Source organism: Anticarsia gemmatalis, chromosome 2 (assembly GCF_050436995.1).
Source record: "Anticarsia gemmatalis isolate Benzon Research Colony breed Stoneville strain chromosome 2, ilAntGemm2 primary, whole genome shotgun sequence".
NCBI classification, from domain to species: domain Eukaryota; kingdom Metazoa; phylum Arthropoda; class Insecta; order Lepidoptera; family Erebidae; genus Anticarsia; species Anticarsia gemmatalis.
In genome coordinates, this window is record NC_134746.1 from 6,676,651 (window position 1) to 6,694,931 (window position 18,281).

The 18,281-nt window shown below is 35.2% G+C and overlaps 1 protein-coding gene across 16 annotated transcripts in view; it reads right to left on the minus strand.

Annotated features, from left to right (window-relative positions):
* The window catches only part of mtd (TLD domain-containing protein mustard), a 98,188-nt gene that overhangs the window by 58,493 nt on the left and 21,414 nt on the right, over positions 1–18,281 (minus strand). For 5 of the 16 annotated variants that reach the window (XM_076127845.1, XM_076127883.1, XM_076127941.1 and 2 more), the window contains exons 1-2: positions 8,868–9,052; positions 636–1,369 (exon numbers count right to left, since the gene is read on the minus strand). The exons of 4 other annotated variants lie outside the window; for them this stretch is intronic. In XM_076127845.1, the coding sequence (XP_075983960.1) occupies positions 636–1,186 (551 nt within the window). In that variant the 5' untranslated portion in view covers positions 1,187–1,369; positions 8,868–9,052. Of the gene's footprint in view, positions 1–635; positions 1,370–8,824; positions 9,054–18,281 lie in introns of those variants that run through there. 7 more of the 16 variants (XM_076127868.1, XM_076127852.1, XM_076127823.1 and 4 more) reach the window with 4 other exon arrangements.

Sequence of the window (18,281 nt, forward strand, 5' to 3'; positions counted from 1 at the left end):
GCTTTAGTGGTTTTAACCTTAATCACAGTAAGAGCTATAAATACAGTAAATATTTAAGATATATTTTTGGTAATAATGATACTTATTACAATGATAAAGTAATAGTGTAAATCTAGATAACGTCTGCCGCTGATTTATCAACAACAAAATACTCATAAATTAATCACGCAGCTAACTATCTATGTACACAATTGAGACACATCATGGAAAATTTAGAAAACATGAATTCTAGCAAAATATTCATACGATACTGAAACATAGCATTGTATCTTAATGGTGCAATGAGTTTGCCAAAGTTACAGAGGAAAAAAATTGTGTATATTTGTGTAAGTTAAAAATAATGATTTCGCAGTTCCACCCGCAATGTAAGATAACCCTGAGAGTTGTACACCTAGTTCACAAACATAAACAATCGGACTCCGAGCATTGGGTCAAGGTAATCCTGTGCCCTAGTACAGCTAAGTATGTACCATAACACATTCTAATCCCGTAAAAGGAATACGAACATTATGTCACATTGCATTGATTAGCTTTAGTCATTTTGAATGTCAATGATAACAGTTTTTAATTGTTGGTTGGACCAAAGTGTTAAAGTTAAAACATATAACTTTGCAAATTACGTGTTAAAACGATACCTGTTTTTCAGCATGTTATCTGGTACAAAAACGTTCCACCACGATGGTCGTTTTTGACGAACGTATATCGGAGTGTCGCTTTCTTCGTCAGTATCGTTTCCGCCAGATTTTCTTCTCTTTTTGCGTTCTAACTGTAACCGTGCTGCCCAAGAGCGTCTCCGTCCTTTATCGTTTGGCCCGTAGCCGTCGGGGCCTACCGGCACAGCGAGAGAGGCCCGGCGTGGCGACTCCGGCGGTGGCCCATCGAAATCGTTCAATTGTCTATATCGTTCAGCGAAAGTAGCGTCAGATGCTCTACGTCCATTAGACGTGGATCTGGATGGTGTGTCGGATATGGCGCCATCAGTGAAGGCCTCATCATCATCCGTGTCCGCAGAGAAAGTGTCTCCACTGTAACGTCTAGGAGACTCGTCTGCGGACTCCTGCAGGCTAGCTAGCTGCAGGCTCGGCCGATGTGCGCGCAGGTTGCGCGGCAGCCGGCCTGGACGTGTCTGCAGCCGCGACAGTGCTAGTGGCACTGGGGACTCGGTTAGGGTTGGTTCGACACTCATTTTATATTTGCACTTGAACTCGGTAACTGTTTCACACTTTTATATTCTTTCATATTATGAAGCCGAAATAATAATTACGGCTCCGCCATTGTCAATACATTTGTATCGAAAAGTTTCAAAATATTTTTTTACAATTGATGTAATATTGGAGTATCCAAGACTTTTGTAAACCAAACTTCACTCCTGAAAGTATATTATTATAATTTTACATCCCTATTCGTGTGACAAAAGTACTGTTTTTTTTAATTTGCTGTTTTTTAAGACACAGATGACACGATGATTTTGTTTAAGCCGATACACACTACGTTGCACCGACCACAATATACTCCCAAGTATACTGTGCAGTGTACACTAATAATAATCACAAATGATAATTATATCACCAAATTTTGAAATACTCTGAGAACGATAAATTGATTTGAAAATAATCCGCTATTTATAGAAGAGGCTAGAACAACGAGTTGCAATATAAATAGGTAGTAGTGGAGTTTTGGTATGAAACCTTAACGACAAGTCTCGGTACTATGCCTTATAAGCAGGTGATTGCAGCTTTCGTAACAGCGGCGGCGTTGTCCGTCATCGACTCACGCGCACGTTGCCGCGCCGCAGCCGCGCTGTGTGGGGAAAGTTGCCACCGTCTTGCATAAATACCTAGTAACTATCTCGTATAATCACCATCGATTTCATTATCATTTTAATGTTATAAAACTATATACGTATGTCATGTTGGAACGTGCCCAAAGTGCCGGATTTCATCGAGGTTTTACGATTTACCAGTGCCATCACACATAAACTATGTGAAATATGAAAGCGTAAATAATCTTACTTATCTGTCTGAACAGTGTATAAATATTTAATATTTTGGGTAAATTTCACCGATAATGAACAGGAGTTTGTGTTATTTGAAGGCAAATCAAAAGTAAAGTTGTTACTTTACGAAATGAGAAATAAGTAAGTATAAGATAAATAGCGCTGTAATTCAAGCGAAGCCAATAAGTAGATGTATTTACGATCAGACAAAACACATACGAATAGATATAAATAAATAGAAAAAACAGTGCACAGGAAATCAGCGAACATTTCGCAACCGCTATCTGGGTCAAGTAAGTGCGTATTAATGAAACTCGTATTAGTCTAGGACGCGACGAAGTGTGTGATGAAGCTAAACGTTATATTTTTAACATTTATCTAAACGTGGATCATTAACAGTAGGTATAAATGTGGCCTCGTGTATCTTAAATACAACTATACAACCTACAAACGTCAATCAGTCAGAGAAATGAGTAGGTCCAATGTCGACGAGGAGATTAACCTCTCCCAAGAGGGTCTCGACATCCGACCCTTTGCATATCGCAATCTCTAATGAAAACATTCCAGTCCAAATAAGTAAATTCTCTAATAGAGATACTAGTAATTGTGCACTTGAATCACGAGATAATAATAGTAATTGAGATGTATTGAAGTGTTGATTGCAAGCGCTCCTGCTGTACAACACATTGCTACTTGTTGACGTATACAAATCATTGTTGTTTACAAGAGAGATAAATAAAACGGAAAAACAAGTAATAAACCGATGTCGTTTCCACTTCTCGTAATTCATCTAAAGCTTTGATGTTTCATCGTTTACATTTCCTTTGAAGATTTCCACTTATATGAATCTAATTATACTACTACTATGACAATAGTTAACAATCATGCATCTAATTTCAATGAAGTAATTGAACAATTCAATGCACATGCGAGTACATTCATACTCTCGGTGCACATTTGTGAAACAAACAAATAGCAAGATATGTATTTAAATGAGCAAACAACTATTTATAATAAAGTTAATGAGGTAAAGACTGTATCGTTAAGATACATTCTATAAATATATTTTATCGCCAACATAGTGTTCAACAAACACGTGACTATTTGTTAGAGGAAACACTCTCTTTGAGTGCTTATACTTATGTGAGCTGTTAGAGATAGGGTGGGAATAATAGAAAAGCCTTGAAATAAACACATAGTTACACTCACAGTGGAAAATCTCTAACGTCTAAATCATTACGCGGTTTATGTTAATAACGTAAAGGGTGATAAAGCACGCACAAGCGCTCGTAAATGTGTTGGCACCATTAATGCTCTGCCTAACTCTGCAGTTATCTCACGTCGTGTTCTAGAGACCTTCTTCTGTATCAACGCGCACAAAATAATATTCATAACAGGTCCCAACCTTCACACAATAGACGCAAAATGACTCTAGCGATAGATAAATCTAGCTAAAATATTTGCTGAGATTTTACTTGTTGTCCCGATAGTGTAGAGAGCACGACCTTCTGATTGTGTACAACTGACATGCGATAAACTTGAGAGTAGCTAATGTAGGCGGCAAATAATATAAGCACAAAGAGATCCATGTAAAATGCCAAATGGAACCAAACACGATGTTATGGCACGACGGCGCGCCAGCGACGCGGCGAGTATCCACGAACGATCTCAAAGTCAAAACCTTCAAGTAAACAAAGGGGTCAGCGTTCGCGACGATGCCAGATTTTATATCAGACACATTCCAACAAATGTACACGAAAGCAGTCAACAAAAATACATTCTGATGCATCTACTGACTCTTGAAATAAAAACTGTTTTATCACAATTTGAACAAATCTTCGCTCTTAAATTAGATTATTAAATATCAAGAATATAATGTACTTATTCACATTCATAATATAACGTTTATCTCCCATAGGAGTAGGCAAAGTCCAAAAATCGCCACTTGTTACAATCCTTACAAAACCTTCATATTTAAATTATTAATAATAAATTTAAATAAAAAAATAATAATTTCAAAGGGGTATGTATGTGCTAACATCAAGTTTTTATTTATTTCCATCGCCTTATTTAATGCTACTATATTTTATACAAAACCTAGCATGCAAATTGGCATTCAGATATCTGAGCGATCGTGCAAATTTCTACAACACGTTAAACGTGACAAACAAATTCGTTAGATATTGTGACGGGTTCGTTTCAGAAAACGAGCATGATTTCATCTAAACTCAAAATAAATGTAAGTTTAATGATGAAGGCAACCTTAGACTCAACTCGACTGGAAGATAACAGAATAGTTTCAATATAATAGCTTTTTAACTAGATATTGGCGTGTTTACTCGAGTGATCGATCAAAATCTTCGATAAAAACAAAGTTCAGGATTACATCAACAACGTTTAATTTCTTTTGTTGGAAATTCAAGGTATAGATAAAACAGCGGAACATATCTGATTGTCAGATGTTCTGTTCTCGTGCACCAGCAGTCATCTGATATGTAAGCAGCTTAATACGCTTATTCTGAGATGGCGGTGATACATCGCAAGTCATTCAGTTAAACTGAAAGATTAATCTTTGCACAAGAATGCAGGAAAGTATATGTGGGTCCGTGACACGGGTCATTAGTTTCAATGGAACCTTAACGTGAATGCATTTACAAGAGCGGCTAGAGAATAGAAATATACTACATGTGCACACAATGATAATTTATAATTGAAACGTAGAACAACCGTCGCATGTATAATGAGAGGAGCAAACAGCGTCGCACTGAATACAGATTAATGGCCAACAATAAATATACTACAGACAAAGAAAATATTGAACTCATTAATTCATTCCCGGTGAGCAACGATCTGCCGGCATAACTGACACACTCAGATATTTTACATTTCAATCTTAAAATGACAAATGCCACAGTTTTACAAATCTTGTTATTATAAATTCTACCCCTAATCTTATTTTTATAGGAATAAACAAAGACTTAGGAATACGACATGTATCTAATTTTTGCTATATTTTTCACCATCCACGTTCATAATATTAACCAAGTGTTGCAAGCAAGCAAGAAAATATTTAACAATAAAATTACAACTAAATATTAAAGTGTATATGTTACTGTAAAAGCCGGAACTGTGGTATATCCTAAGATTTTCCGGTAAAACCTAAGATTTACCATCTCTCAATGGTAAAAGTCCGAACGTTCTTTTATTTCGAACTTTTACCACCATTTCATTGGCAAATCTTAGGATTTACATAACGACACGGTAAAAGTTGATTATCATGTGTTTGAGCCGTAATATAATGATATTGCTAGGGATATAATTATATGCCGTAATATAGTTATAATGAGAGTTTGAAGATGTCGCCGGAGCCCCGCTTCGCGGGGCTCCTCCTTCTGGGTGGTTTAAAAAAAAATAACCACGAAGGCTGAGGTGGGAGCTTCGCTTCGCTCGCTCCCACCTCAGCCTTCTAACCTAACCTACCCATGTCGGTTTGCCCAAAACTCCTTCTTTATAACTATTAAATTATTTTATATTAGCTACATTTACCTGCCCTTGAGGTATATCCTAAGATTTACCAAGTGAATAGGGGTAAAAGTTCGAAATAAAAGAATTGTTCGGACTTTTACCATTGAGAGTTGGTAAATCTTAGGATATACCGGAAAATCTTAGGATTTACCACAGCCCGGGCTTTTACAGTAACATATATATAACTACATATAAAAGGGCAAACTAACTTAATATTGAGTTCTCCGACTAGCGAACCTTTGAGGATACGAGGATAAGAAACTGGAAGTAAAAGGGTACTGGAAGTAAAGTAAGTTTACAATACTTTTTCTTTAATTTCTTTTGAAATTACTACGGATACTTTATATTTAGATTATTTCCAAGGCTTACAAATAGATTTCATAAGGATTTTGTATTTTAATTGATTGAACTCAAAGAAGCGTTACAGCAATTCCATTTCAAAGTCTGAATTTTAAAATTTTATTGTTTATTCAAACGGAATTGCAGAAGAAGAGATCGACATGCGTACGTGACACGAAACATTGATGAATAAAATTATCAGAAATCCAGCCCTGATATGAGTCACATTCAAATGCCTCCCTATCAATCTGATTCAAATATTGATTGTCGTAATAACTAACGAATAGCGGAGTTTATGTTCGCAATATCGCATTATATCATCATACAACAGTATCGGAAGCGTTCAGGAAACTGGCGTATTATGAATGCAGCGATACGAAGGAACTTACATACTAAAGACCGCCGGGTGCACGAGGCGGAATGACACAGATCAAATCAATAACGTTTTATCAAGAATAATTGCTTCTTATTTTGATAATAATAACGTAACCATTTCAGACATTTTCGCAAAGTATATCGTCAAATATTACCAAATAAAACTTTTGGCGAGCATACAAAAAACAAAGCTTGAAATGCGTTGATGGGAGCTAATTATATAACAAAAATGAATAAACCTACACTGCTAGATTACATTTTTCAAAAAGAAATCATCATCGATTATTGTCAAGAAAGCAGGCAGCACAGGGTAATATAAGATGGATCTGCACCATGAACCGGAATAATGTATGCAGCAATTTGCTACCAATGCACGATAAATCATATGTATAGCTATAGATAAAGTTCAGTAGCATGGAATATAAATTTCTTAACAGGTATGCGGAATTAGTTGTAGCAAAAAACAAACACATAATATGCTAAACAGAGTACAACTGGGCGTCACCGGCTCTCCGGTCAGCTCAACGCCACACCCTCTTCAGAGTTACATTTAACATTTCGTCCTAGCTGCATGCGGAGAACTTCACAAACATATTACTTCCTATTTCGTAAAAAATAATTATAACATTGCTCAGTTTTTCTTTAACAAAAATGTCTTGAGATGGGTGCATGAAAATTTGCAAAAGTTTAGTTGATACAACCGATGTTTTATTGTCAGTCGATTTTTTCTAACTAACGAAATAATGAGTAATTTAGTATTTACACTATTTTCTCGTTAAGCTCCCTTAAAACGATAGTGTGGCCAAACTAGAAATTTTAAATGAAATATTACTGCGAAATCAAAATGTCGCAGTTCTGTACATTAAGAAAACATACAAATTCCGTTTTAATACTACCATCTATAGAGAAATAATATTATGGTAGTTGATTTTACTTCAACTATTTCCTGACACATCTGACTTATTTATGTATTCATGATACTCTCGGAATGACGACAAGTGACTTGAATATAAGATCGAATGCTTCCACAATCCACAAGTATAAATGTTACTTCCTTTTAATGCATAACCATTAAATGCAAAGAAAAAACTAAAAATAGATGACGAAACCAGACTAAAATGGTAAAGAGGAAACAGAATTCACAAACCTGACTTTAATAGGAAAACTGCTAGCTACTGCAAGAATTTTTTTAGAGTATTGGTGGCACCTTGCGACTAAGAATGTTGCTGTGCATAACACAATGCTCAAGTTACGTCTATTGCTGAGAAAAATGTAGGTCGTGTCCGATTTCAAAGCGCAGCGGGACTTGCACAACTTAGCTTGAACTGGCAATGGCAAATCTACAGCCAACTTTCGATATTTACCATCCAGTTTATTACTATTAACTGTTTTACGAATATTTGTACATGTGAATAAAACTTATGGTCTGATTTCAATTGAACCGGCTTGATTAATAGAGTTAAATTATTGACATGTGATTTCATGGTCAAGAGAGGAATTCATTAAAATCTTTCGAACGTCCGGATTTAGATAGATATGGAACTTGTATTAATTTATGCACGGAAGTCGTAATGCTTGCTATAATAATATTGCTAAAGATAAGAATTTATTGTTATAGGTCTAGCTGGTGCAAAATGTTAGCTGCTCGTAATTTTTAACGAAAATAAGTGTGTACTTTTAAGGTATTAAATATTGTTTTAATGTAAGAAAACACAATAAGAGCAAAATAACAGTACGATAGTTACCGCAAGGAACAATATGAACTTATTATCACATTGAGCCTTAAGATAAAAATCAATCAAAACTATGATTTATACCTTGTCATCAACGTCTTAATATCTTAAATCGCGACTAAGTACAAAACAAAAAAATACAGACTTTAGACCATTTTGTAATAATGCGAGAGACCACATAAATTAATAAGTCATGTGATAGAGCATACGTGTATAACGTACTTAAGTATAGTATGTTTGAATGAATAAGTTTTTATGAAAGCACGTAAATACGATGTGGGAAAGGCGCGTGAGGTCACGGGCGAACAGAGTTGGCGCTTAGCTCTTAGTTTCACTAGACAGTTGTATGTGGGAGCAAGTTGGGCTGCAACGCCGTTTAACTGACGCCTACCGACAACTGTTAACTTCTCGCCACTTGTTGTCACTCCGCCTCCAAACAACTGACGAACAAACCATCAAGACAATTGTTCAACTTTACACAACTAGCTGCCCCAACTTTAAAGTTTTGACTTATCTACACAACTGCTTAAGTTTTATTTATTTACTACATTTTTGTTGTAAAAAGCTTTCGTAACAAGCATCGTGTCATCTTAGTGTCTCTTCCTCATACAGTCATATTTGAAAATATTTGGAATATTATTCTGACGGTATCTTGCATTCAATATTAACAAAATCAAATAAATTAATACTGAATTTAAGTGAAAAACTGTTTTCAACGTAATGTTTTTAGAAAAAATATGAACTTATTGTTTAGGATTCCTTCTCAGGTAAACAATAAAAAATAATTATAAAAATAATTATTTAATTGAATACGGCGAGTCAAAGTTTGGAAAATATTTCGAAATGTCACACGAACATGGAATTTAAAACTTCAATTTCACAAAACACGGCAGTCTTACGGGCTTCGGACAAGCACCGACCTCCTTTCCCCGTTGCACTGGCGCAACGAACAAACAGAATAACTAGACGAAGATGTCGGCGTACGAAATCGTAGCGGAACCTGTGCGCGCGACTTTCACTACCGTCCGTGTGCGCGTGCGGTGCGCGGCGTGCGAATCGCGCGCCGCTTGCAATGCTACTGATGATGACAACCGCCGCCCGCCACAAGCGCCGATGGTGGGGCCGACACACTATCGTCATCATCTGATAAACATACTGAAACCTACCCCCTATTTCCATCACTCTTATCTGTGCTTGAAGCCTAGATATTCTTCTTTCTCTGCTGCGCCAATTTCTTTATCGTTAATGTCACTTATGTCCCACATAAAAACTGACACAAGTAAATATGAATTTCATGAAATAATTTAAATATAAATTTAAAACGAAGTTACACACCGTAATTTACATGCCGAGCTCGGTCACCATATCAAAGACAATAACACAGCCAGGGTTAACGAGACTATGTAACGCACAGTTTGATGTAACCCGTTTAATAATTGGCTTAACTTAAACAATCTTAACATTATAAAGTTATACTTGTTATATTCATAAGGGCTTGGTGACTACAACAATCACACATAAGCATAACGAATTGCGGTTATTGTATTCAAATTACATCTACTCCTATTTCTGTAGATTGCACGAGTGGGCAGCAGAATGGGCCATGTGCGGTGCCCTACCTCTGCATTATTAAATTATAGAGCACAAATCGATCGGTGCGAAGGTGTGCATCGTAATGGTACAGCATACAGTGATATTGATTTCCTACGTTCTTGTCATTAAAAATTAACGTATGTGTGCCCAGTTCCTTGATGTAAAACATTGTTTAATAGAACTTTCATAAATGTACGCAGCAAACATCAAATTCTAAGACATTGCATATGTAGCAGTAGTAAAACTGTCAGCATATTTTAGTCACATTTACATTTTGACTTAGATACCAGTCATTAGTTTGATATCTTGTAAAAAGTAGTCGTTTTTGTGGTAATACCCAGACGAGATCAGGTATAGGTTATTCACCGGTTTTATTTTGTATCTCTTTTGATTTATTTATATTTTGACAATCTTTAAGTATTCCTGTTATCAACTTTATATTTGCTACTCGCATGATGCGAATTTACTATTAAATCCTAAAACGATTACACAAACAAAAGCTTGTCAAGAAGGATCGATAGTTAGATGGGTGTTCGTTATTTTTTACCGCAAAAACTATTTATCACGAACAGACAGACAGGCAAAACGGTGTACGATTTTGTTTTATAATACGAAGTGATTTATTAGGATCGCGACAATGTGTACAAAAGAATACGAATCAGGACACTGCATTCACAGATATAAACAAATAAGTAGATACACATAAATCGATAAAATAAGCAGGTCAAGATATCAACATCTATCATGTAACTAATAATAAATAATAATCATATGACATTCAAACTAGAACGGCTTAAAAAGGGAAAGATAAAACAATTCAGTGCAGATATTTGTAGTGTAAGCTATTTACTATCCGTAACAAACAGGTCTTAGCTATGTATTTATGTACTTACTACACTCTTGCTAAAGCGAGACCAGTTTTGAATATACACTAAACATTTTTTACATTAGAATAAAAATTACGTGATAAAAACTGGCGTAGTTATAACAAACTCGATTATATAGATATAGTTTATAAAATGAAGTACGTAATGATAGAAGGAAAATGGAAACTACAAAAAGACTAACATGGAGAAATAGAAAACATATTATTTTGATCATACGCAGCAAATGTATTAAATCACTAACAAATTATGTACCTGTCACGTTTCAAAAATGCATATTAAGTCCATATTCGTACATTTATAATGTCTATAATACAAATAATTTGCATTATTGCACGTACACGTCATATTTCGTACAAGCATATGTCAAGTCTTTCATCCTATATTTCACTGCGTGAGCAGTATCAACCACCTGATAACAATCTAAATTAAAAACTGCAATGAAAATTAAAGCTTTATTTTCGTAGACCCCGTTTAAACTGGCCTATTGCGCAATTTTTGCCCTTTCTGTGACTTTGACATATTACACTGATGCAAAAGCCTTCCATATGCTTTATGCACGCTACGTTATGTCGACGGCTTGACAGCTTTTTCAGTGCCATGTGGAGTAAGTTCAACAGACGAATAATGATATTGTGATATGATACAGGTTTCTCCAATCACAAAAGCGTGACGTATATTCGGGTATAAAAAACTATATTGTCTAATCGAGACAAGTGCCACGTCACGGCTGAATAACGGTAATCGCTGGTCTACGTTAGTTTCAATTGAAAGTGTTCGCAACGGTACTTCCGATTGTAACAAAACTAATGAGGCTGTTATGGCCGATAGCTACTAATACATTATTTTGACAAAGCATTTATTGGTGCACGTCAAATGTAATCCTCTGATCTGGACCAAATAATGAGATGAGGGCAAAAGCTTATTGGAACTCCACCTAGTTTGGGAAATCCAAATAAACTCGTTTTAAAGAAAAACCCGTACCTATGCGTCATTATAATAAATACACAAAAAATCGCTACATATTGAGCAGCAAAAAAATTAAATACATTGTTCTAGTACCAAAACTTAAATGGTTGAGGGAAGTAAAAAGAGAGAGAAATGAGAAAAAACAAAATGTGAATCCGAATTCGTCAGTGACACGAAAATATTGCTTTTAATGAATGTATTTCGACATACATTTACATTCTGCTACTGAACTGAACACTATTTAAATAAAAGAAATAGACTACTGTATAAGAAAAAGGTTCACAGCCGGACTCAGCCGGTACGGATAGAGTTCGTTCCGTTTTCGGTCCATGATTCAGATTACTTGGTAACAAATAAGACCAAGTTAGGATTTTTTTACTTCGGATCGGAGCCTGAATGTCGAAAGTACATTTTTCGGTTCGGAGAAGTGCACAAAACCATCAGTAATGTTTTCAATTTGCTGACTAAAAACATCTTAAGAGGGGTACGCCGTAATTCACCTCGTGTTTGATAAGAAGCATTGTTTTGTATTTATCACAAGTACTCGTAGTAAAGAGCAATAAAAATAACAAGTTATGGTTTAAAACAACAACTGAATAACTAACCCTTTTTCAAAGGTTCGGTTAAGTACTGTAACAAAAACGCAGCGTCTCACCACTAAATAAATTAGGTTTAAATATTATATTCGATAATTATTTATATTGAACCCTTTGGGCAATAGTAACTAACTACATCTATAAATATATTAAAATCGACGCCTTTTCACTCTGCAGGTAAGAAGTAAATGATAATGTAGAGATTTCTAGTCTACGACACGAGTCAATATTAATTTTAAAGGGTAAAAAGAAATTGCGTCATTCTTTCAGTGTCGTTGTACTGTTGATTTGATTAGAAGACATACAGTAAAGTATTGAGTATGTCATGTACGACGCACAATGTACGTAAGTAAATCGCGTGAGTGCTTCCAACCTTCTTACTATGGTTTCCCTGTAGAGTTCGTTGTTACGTATCTATACTAATATTATAAAGCTGAAGAGTTTGTTTGTTTGAACGCGCTAATCTCAAGAACTACTGATCCGATTTGAAAAATTATTTCAGTGTTAGATAGCTCATTTATCGAGGAAGGCTATATATCATCACGCTACGACTAATAGGAGCAGAGTACAAGTAAAAAATGTTACAAAACGGGAATTTTGACCCATTCTCTCTTAAGTGACGCAAGCGAAGTTGCGCGAGTCAGCTAGTAAGATATAGGTACATACATATATCAGCGCGTATTTACTTTAATTGTTTGATATTATCAGCGAACACACAATATCTGGGCCAAAAGTTAAATGCAATCACTAGTTCTTCCGCTTTTTATTATTTTATCAAAAGAATACACTTAATCATTTCATACTAAATGTATTTGAGAGAATTTAGTCCGAAATGAGTGGCAGAAGGTTCTACTTCGTAAATTTTCTTGGAAACGTTCGTTTTAGTATTGCATTTCCAGAGCTGCCATAGCTTTCACGCTCGCACGGTGCCGGATTTTTTAAGCACATTGGATGCCAGTTCACGCCGGCTTTTAGCTTACTTGTATTCGCTACAATTAAGAATATGTTACCCGTTATTTGAAGAATCTCGGCTGTATTTCGTTGCTCGTTAATATTAGGGAAAAACCAAAATAAATTAAGTTCAAAGCGTAAATTAAACTGACAAATTCTACCGGAAATAGAAGTCTTTTACATTAACCTAATATTTTAGTACAATAATGTTGGTTTTCTATTAGATAGCCGATACTTAATACAGTGTGTTTACAAACATTATTGGTAACAGTCTTAATCAAAGGTTAAACCGGTCATACTTGATTAACGATGCAGCGGGACCTACAGATTTATGCATCACTATCATATTTTATGAAAGCTGTTGATACAAAAATTTGGTCAAGGTTGAATTAAAACTTTTAAAAAATCTCAGCTCCTACGCATCATATTATACCTACATAGGTTAAAGAAATGTTTCCTATTGTTTCGATACTTTCTCTACGATAAGTAGGCATTGGAAATAAGGGCCTCACATTATCGGTTACTTCAACCTTGGGGTGATTGAGGCAATATCCCTTACGCAGCTACGGATTAATTCACTTCACAGCGCGAAGGAAATGTACAATGTATGTTGCTTTAGTTACACTGTCGTATGCCAAGCATATGGCTTCACTACAGGGCTTTGCTTATATATTATATGAATTGTAAAGAAAGAACCACCTACATAAAAATCAGTAATCAGGGTACTGTATGTAGGTACGTATCTAATAATCTGATTAAACTTTGACATAACCCTTTCGTAAAATATATTATCTAATTGAGTTAAAACAAGTAAGCAAACAAAACTTTTCTATATTATCCATTAAAGTATGAACAAATTGATAAAGCTCGTGTTGAGGTAGCATTTTAAGTTTAGTAATTGCATCTCTGCGCGGTGTTCATCAAAACTCACCGTGTTTTGGCAAAGACCCAAAATCTTTAATCACCCAAGTTGCTTTCATAACGAAAAATGTTAATTGAAATAACGAATATGCAATTATAAATGAACAGAATGGTTCCACAAACGACTGATAACGATATTCATCGCAAATTAGATATATATGTTGCCGTAAAATAGATATCTAGATATCTACTTAATAGGTATTTTCCATGCCCCAAAGATAATAGTCTATTTGAGAATTTTAAGGGCGTACTCAAATAGAATGTTATTGTTTACAACATAACTCGTTTAAATATGGTGAATAATATCAGAAAATATTTTCCTTGGTCCGATCTATGTCAAATGTCAATGTACTGGACTTACGAAGTATTTACTTATAAAAGCGTAATACTTTTCAAGTGCCACCAGACACTTGAAAGGGCTGAAAGGCTTAAGGCTTTTTTAAAAGATAGACAAAACAATAATACGAGTATGTCGATAAGAAGATAAAGTTAAATAGTGGTAAGTATAATAGAAAATCAATTAAGATAAACAAATTAACAATATACGTTTTTCCGGTACTCAAGTGCTTCATTTAATTTAAATCACAATGTTCGTGTTTCCAGACATAAACTACCTATTATTTTCAAGTATTTAATTATCAGCAAAGGTGTAAAAATCTTTAAAGACTTCTCCTTCATCACCATCACACAACTGTGAAGCATTTCAACACAATATAGGTTTATTATTCTGTTCAATCATAATTGTTTGAATTCTAAGTCTGAACCGAGAAATTTCGATATAATAGTGACTAATATCAACCACCCAGGGCTTAACCGCATCAATATCACTAACGGCGGAAATCCATCTATCTGCCCCACTTAGCGCATCTGAATTTTCAGAGAAATATTAAAGTAAATGATATTGATCAGTTGAGTCATCACGTGTCCTACAAGATAATGTAAATATAGACGAAATCGTCTCGATGACACAACTGTCAGGTAGTAAGAAAGTTGACTCAAGTCATTGTTACACTTTAGCTGTGGGATTGTTTTCCTTATTTTGCTACTGCGCATTACTTCTAGATAATGCGATGTGTTGACAGATTTAATCATTCATATCTTCGCTTTCATCATACACACATTATAAAGGGTGCGTAGGTACATGGTTGAAACCAATTGTAACATTGAGCAGGAAGAACGACAGAGTTGTTTAATAAACAGACTCCAACTGCGAGTCATCTGTGCGCCTGTAATACATTTGTTTATGTTGAACTACTGTAAACCAAAGCTTAAACGCGGACTATCTATTAGGTACTAGCAAAGTAGCACCTCTCTTATGTGAAGACACACGCTACGTTTTACTGAAAATGACGGTGATAAATTCCCTACAAAATGTCGCAACAAACACCGAATATGTGAGATGATAGCGAGTGAAAATGGATGAAAAAATGGAAAACTCGTCACCACAATGTAAATCTAATTTTATCGGTGAAAATTCAGTCGCAACGTGCGAAGATTTACGAGCGCCTTATGACTTTTATATTTTATTCACTCGTCTTCGTGAATAACATTTGTCGCTTACCTATTTACTCGGCAAGCTCGGGTTGATGATATGAATATTCATGACAATGCGGCAGTAAAGCAAACGTACGCTATGCTAGAGGAGCGGCGGAGCCAGGCTGGTGACGGTTGGGGCGTGGGCGGCGGCGACAGAGCTACCAAACTGAAATATCAACAAACTTGGATTTCATTGCGGTCCTATACACGAAATAGACCACTCGCTCGCATCTAAGAACATAGACATTCAAATCGATCAGATTAAAATGATATGAACCGTGTTTGAATTACTGCGAAGTGAATGATGCGTAGGTATAAAGAAATACTTAGTAGCGATATCTGGGCTGATGGAAAAGTGTCTCGGTAAACATATCAATGTAACACGTGAGAGATGAGCCCGTCACTTCATTTTGATAAGGATTTTAGTTAGAGGCCCGAGGAAAGGCTCCGCTTGTTTACCGGCCGTAATATCTTATATACCATACCATACCATACCTATAACGAAATATCGGCACGCATATATTAATACTATATTCGGACAAATATATCTCGTTAGCATATAACTCCTAGTGTCTAACAATAAAAAAATATGTTAATCATATTTTCCTTGGAAATCTTCATGACACGAGTAAAATAAAGATGCGGTACCTAGCACCCGAACAATAGCACCGCGGTATGTACAAACATACAACATTATCTTGACAGGTTTACTTACTTCAATGTATAATGTGATAAATAAGTTTCTTAGAAACAGGTCGGTATAGTATATTATCAAACTTGAACTGATATAGTGTTAATTATAATTATCTTATGATCTCAACAAGGTCGTGTTTAGTTATTGACAATGAAAGTACTCAAGAGACAGATCAGGGAACGCCAGCGAGTGGTGGTGAAGTGTTCGATAGTTTAGATCGAGTACTCACTCGATGTCTGCACTCCACACGTCGTCGTCTTCCTCCTCAATTTGCATGTTACAACAATTAAAGATCTACACTAGATATCGCGTTATCTTCTCGCTACGAAAGACGATACACCTGAAAATGGCCACGCCGTTTCTATCTTAGAATATATTATTTAAACATATCATCGCAATTACACATGTGGCTTGGAAAAACTAAATGTATCTGTTTATATAACGTATCTATTGTTTTTGTAGAGAATGAACTGTTTTGCGTAATTCTATCATCATAAAAGTTATGAACTCGGTACATTTCAGCGCTGATGTTCATTTTAAATGACACTACTATCATTATAATAATAGAAACAGTGCATGGACGGTGATGTCATCAATTAATCAATTCATTTACACACGCCTGACTCCACAGAATGATCACTAAAAGTAACAGCTACACGTATATCACACAAATTTATTCTATAATAAACGAAAAATAATTTCCCTATAACCACTAAGCGCATCTTTAACAAAGAAACATTTAATTAGCTAAATAAATTATATTTTCAATGGAAGTGAGTCAAAAATATTCACGTTACAATGAAACGGACAGGGCAATTTGTTAAAGTCTTTTGTGAATTTACACGAATAAATCAGAATTGAGGTCTCATTACACATGAGCTATAGCGTCACGCTGGCAACTGATTAATATTGATTGGATGTTACATTTTATCAGATAATACGTAAGTAAAAATAGGTAAGTACATGTTACCAAACGTCTGCATTAAAAATATCTGCAATTACATCAGTGTAAGGTCATAGTAATGAGAAAAATTCATGTACATACCCGGTGAAAAATGTCAGAAAACTCATTTAGGACGAGCAAAAGCCTTAGTGAACACAATACTAATCAAGTCACTAAAGTTGTGAAACACCACAATTAAAACAAATTTGCCCAACCGAGCATTGTGAACAACTGCCAAAGCAATATCTAAGGAATCAACACTTATCTGAGATACATTACCAATATGAAATTACGATAATACTTATTGATTAATTGTTACGATATTATAGCTACACGTTATTTTTATTTTTTGCTTTTTGTTCAAAACGAAAACAAAATATCAGTCTATAAAATGACACACGTGCTGTGGCTACTGATGAAAAATAGTTATACCTAATCATTAAATATTGTTCTAATCAGTATCTCATCCATAAATCAAATAGAAGCACAGTGATAAAGCAAGTGATTCAAGGCCTGTCGGTAAATTATTATTGTATTTTGTTTTCAAAAGAACCATTAAAATTAAATAACAATTACATTGCAACTTTCCCCGAAACAAAGGGCCAATGTAGATCACTACAATTAATTTACAATTTGTAGTAGAATCTGACATCAATCTTATGATTATAAATAGAGACGAAATTACAATCCAAAGTACTTTTAAAGAAAATGATACGAAACATAAGTATGATTTCATACATTTTGCACAGTAGCACACTAATATGAACCTAAATATGAGCGCAATACAGGTATGAGTAAAACGGGATGTACTCGACAACTCGGCTAACAATGTGATGCATTACTGTCGGATGCAGGCCTGTGCAGCATCATGGAGAAGTATCCAGCTGGCGCCGCCGCCAATCATTCAATTATACTCACTACATGATGGACTGCATGGACGCTTCAATTGCGGGATTCTCGACAATGTTAATACTCATAAACACTCGTGCATTTTGAACTGTAATTTGTGAAGTTACATCACTTCATTGTGTATATCCGTTGAGGTACAAACAACCTAAACTTTTATACATGGCTTAACATTTTTGCTGCGACACATATTATTATAACATCGAGAAATTCAAGAACTCATTGGCGAACTTGGATTCATTATCGAAAGTTAAAAAGATGACTACTATGCGCAGTCGTTCATGTCGTCACAAGATAACTAATTACTTTATACATCGCAA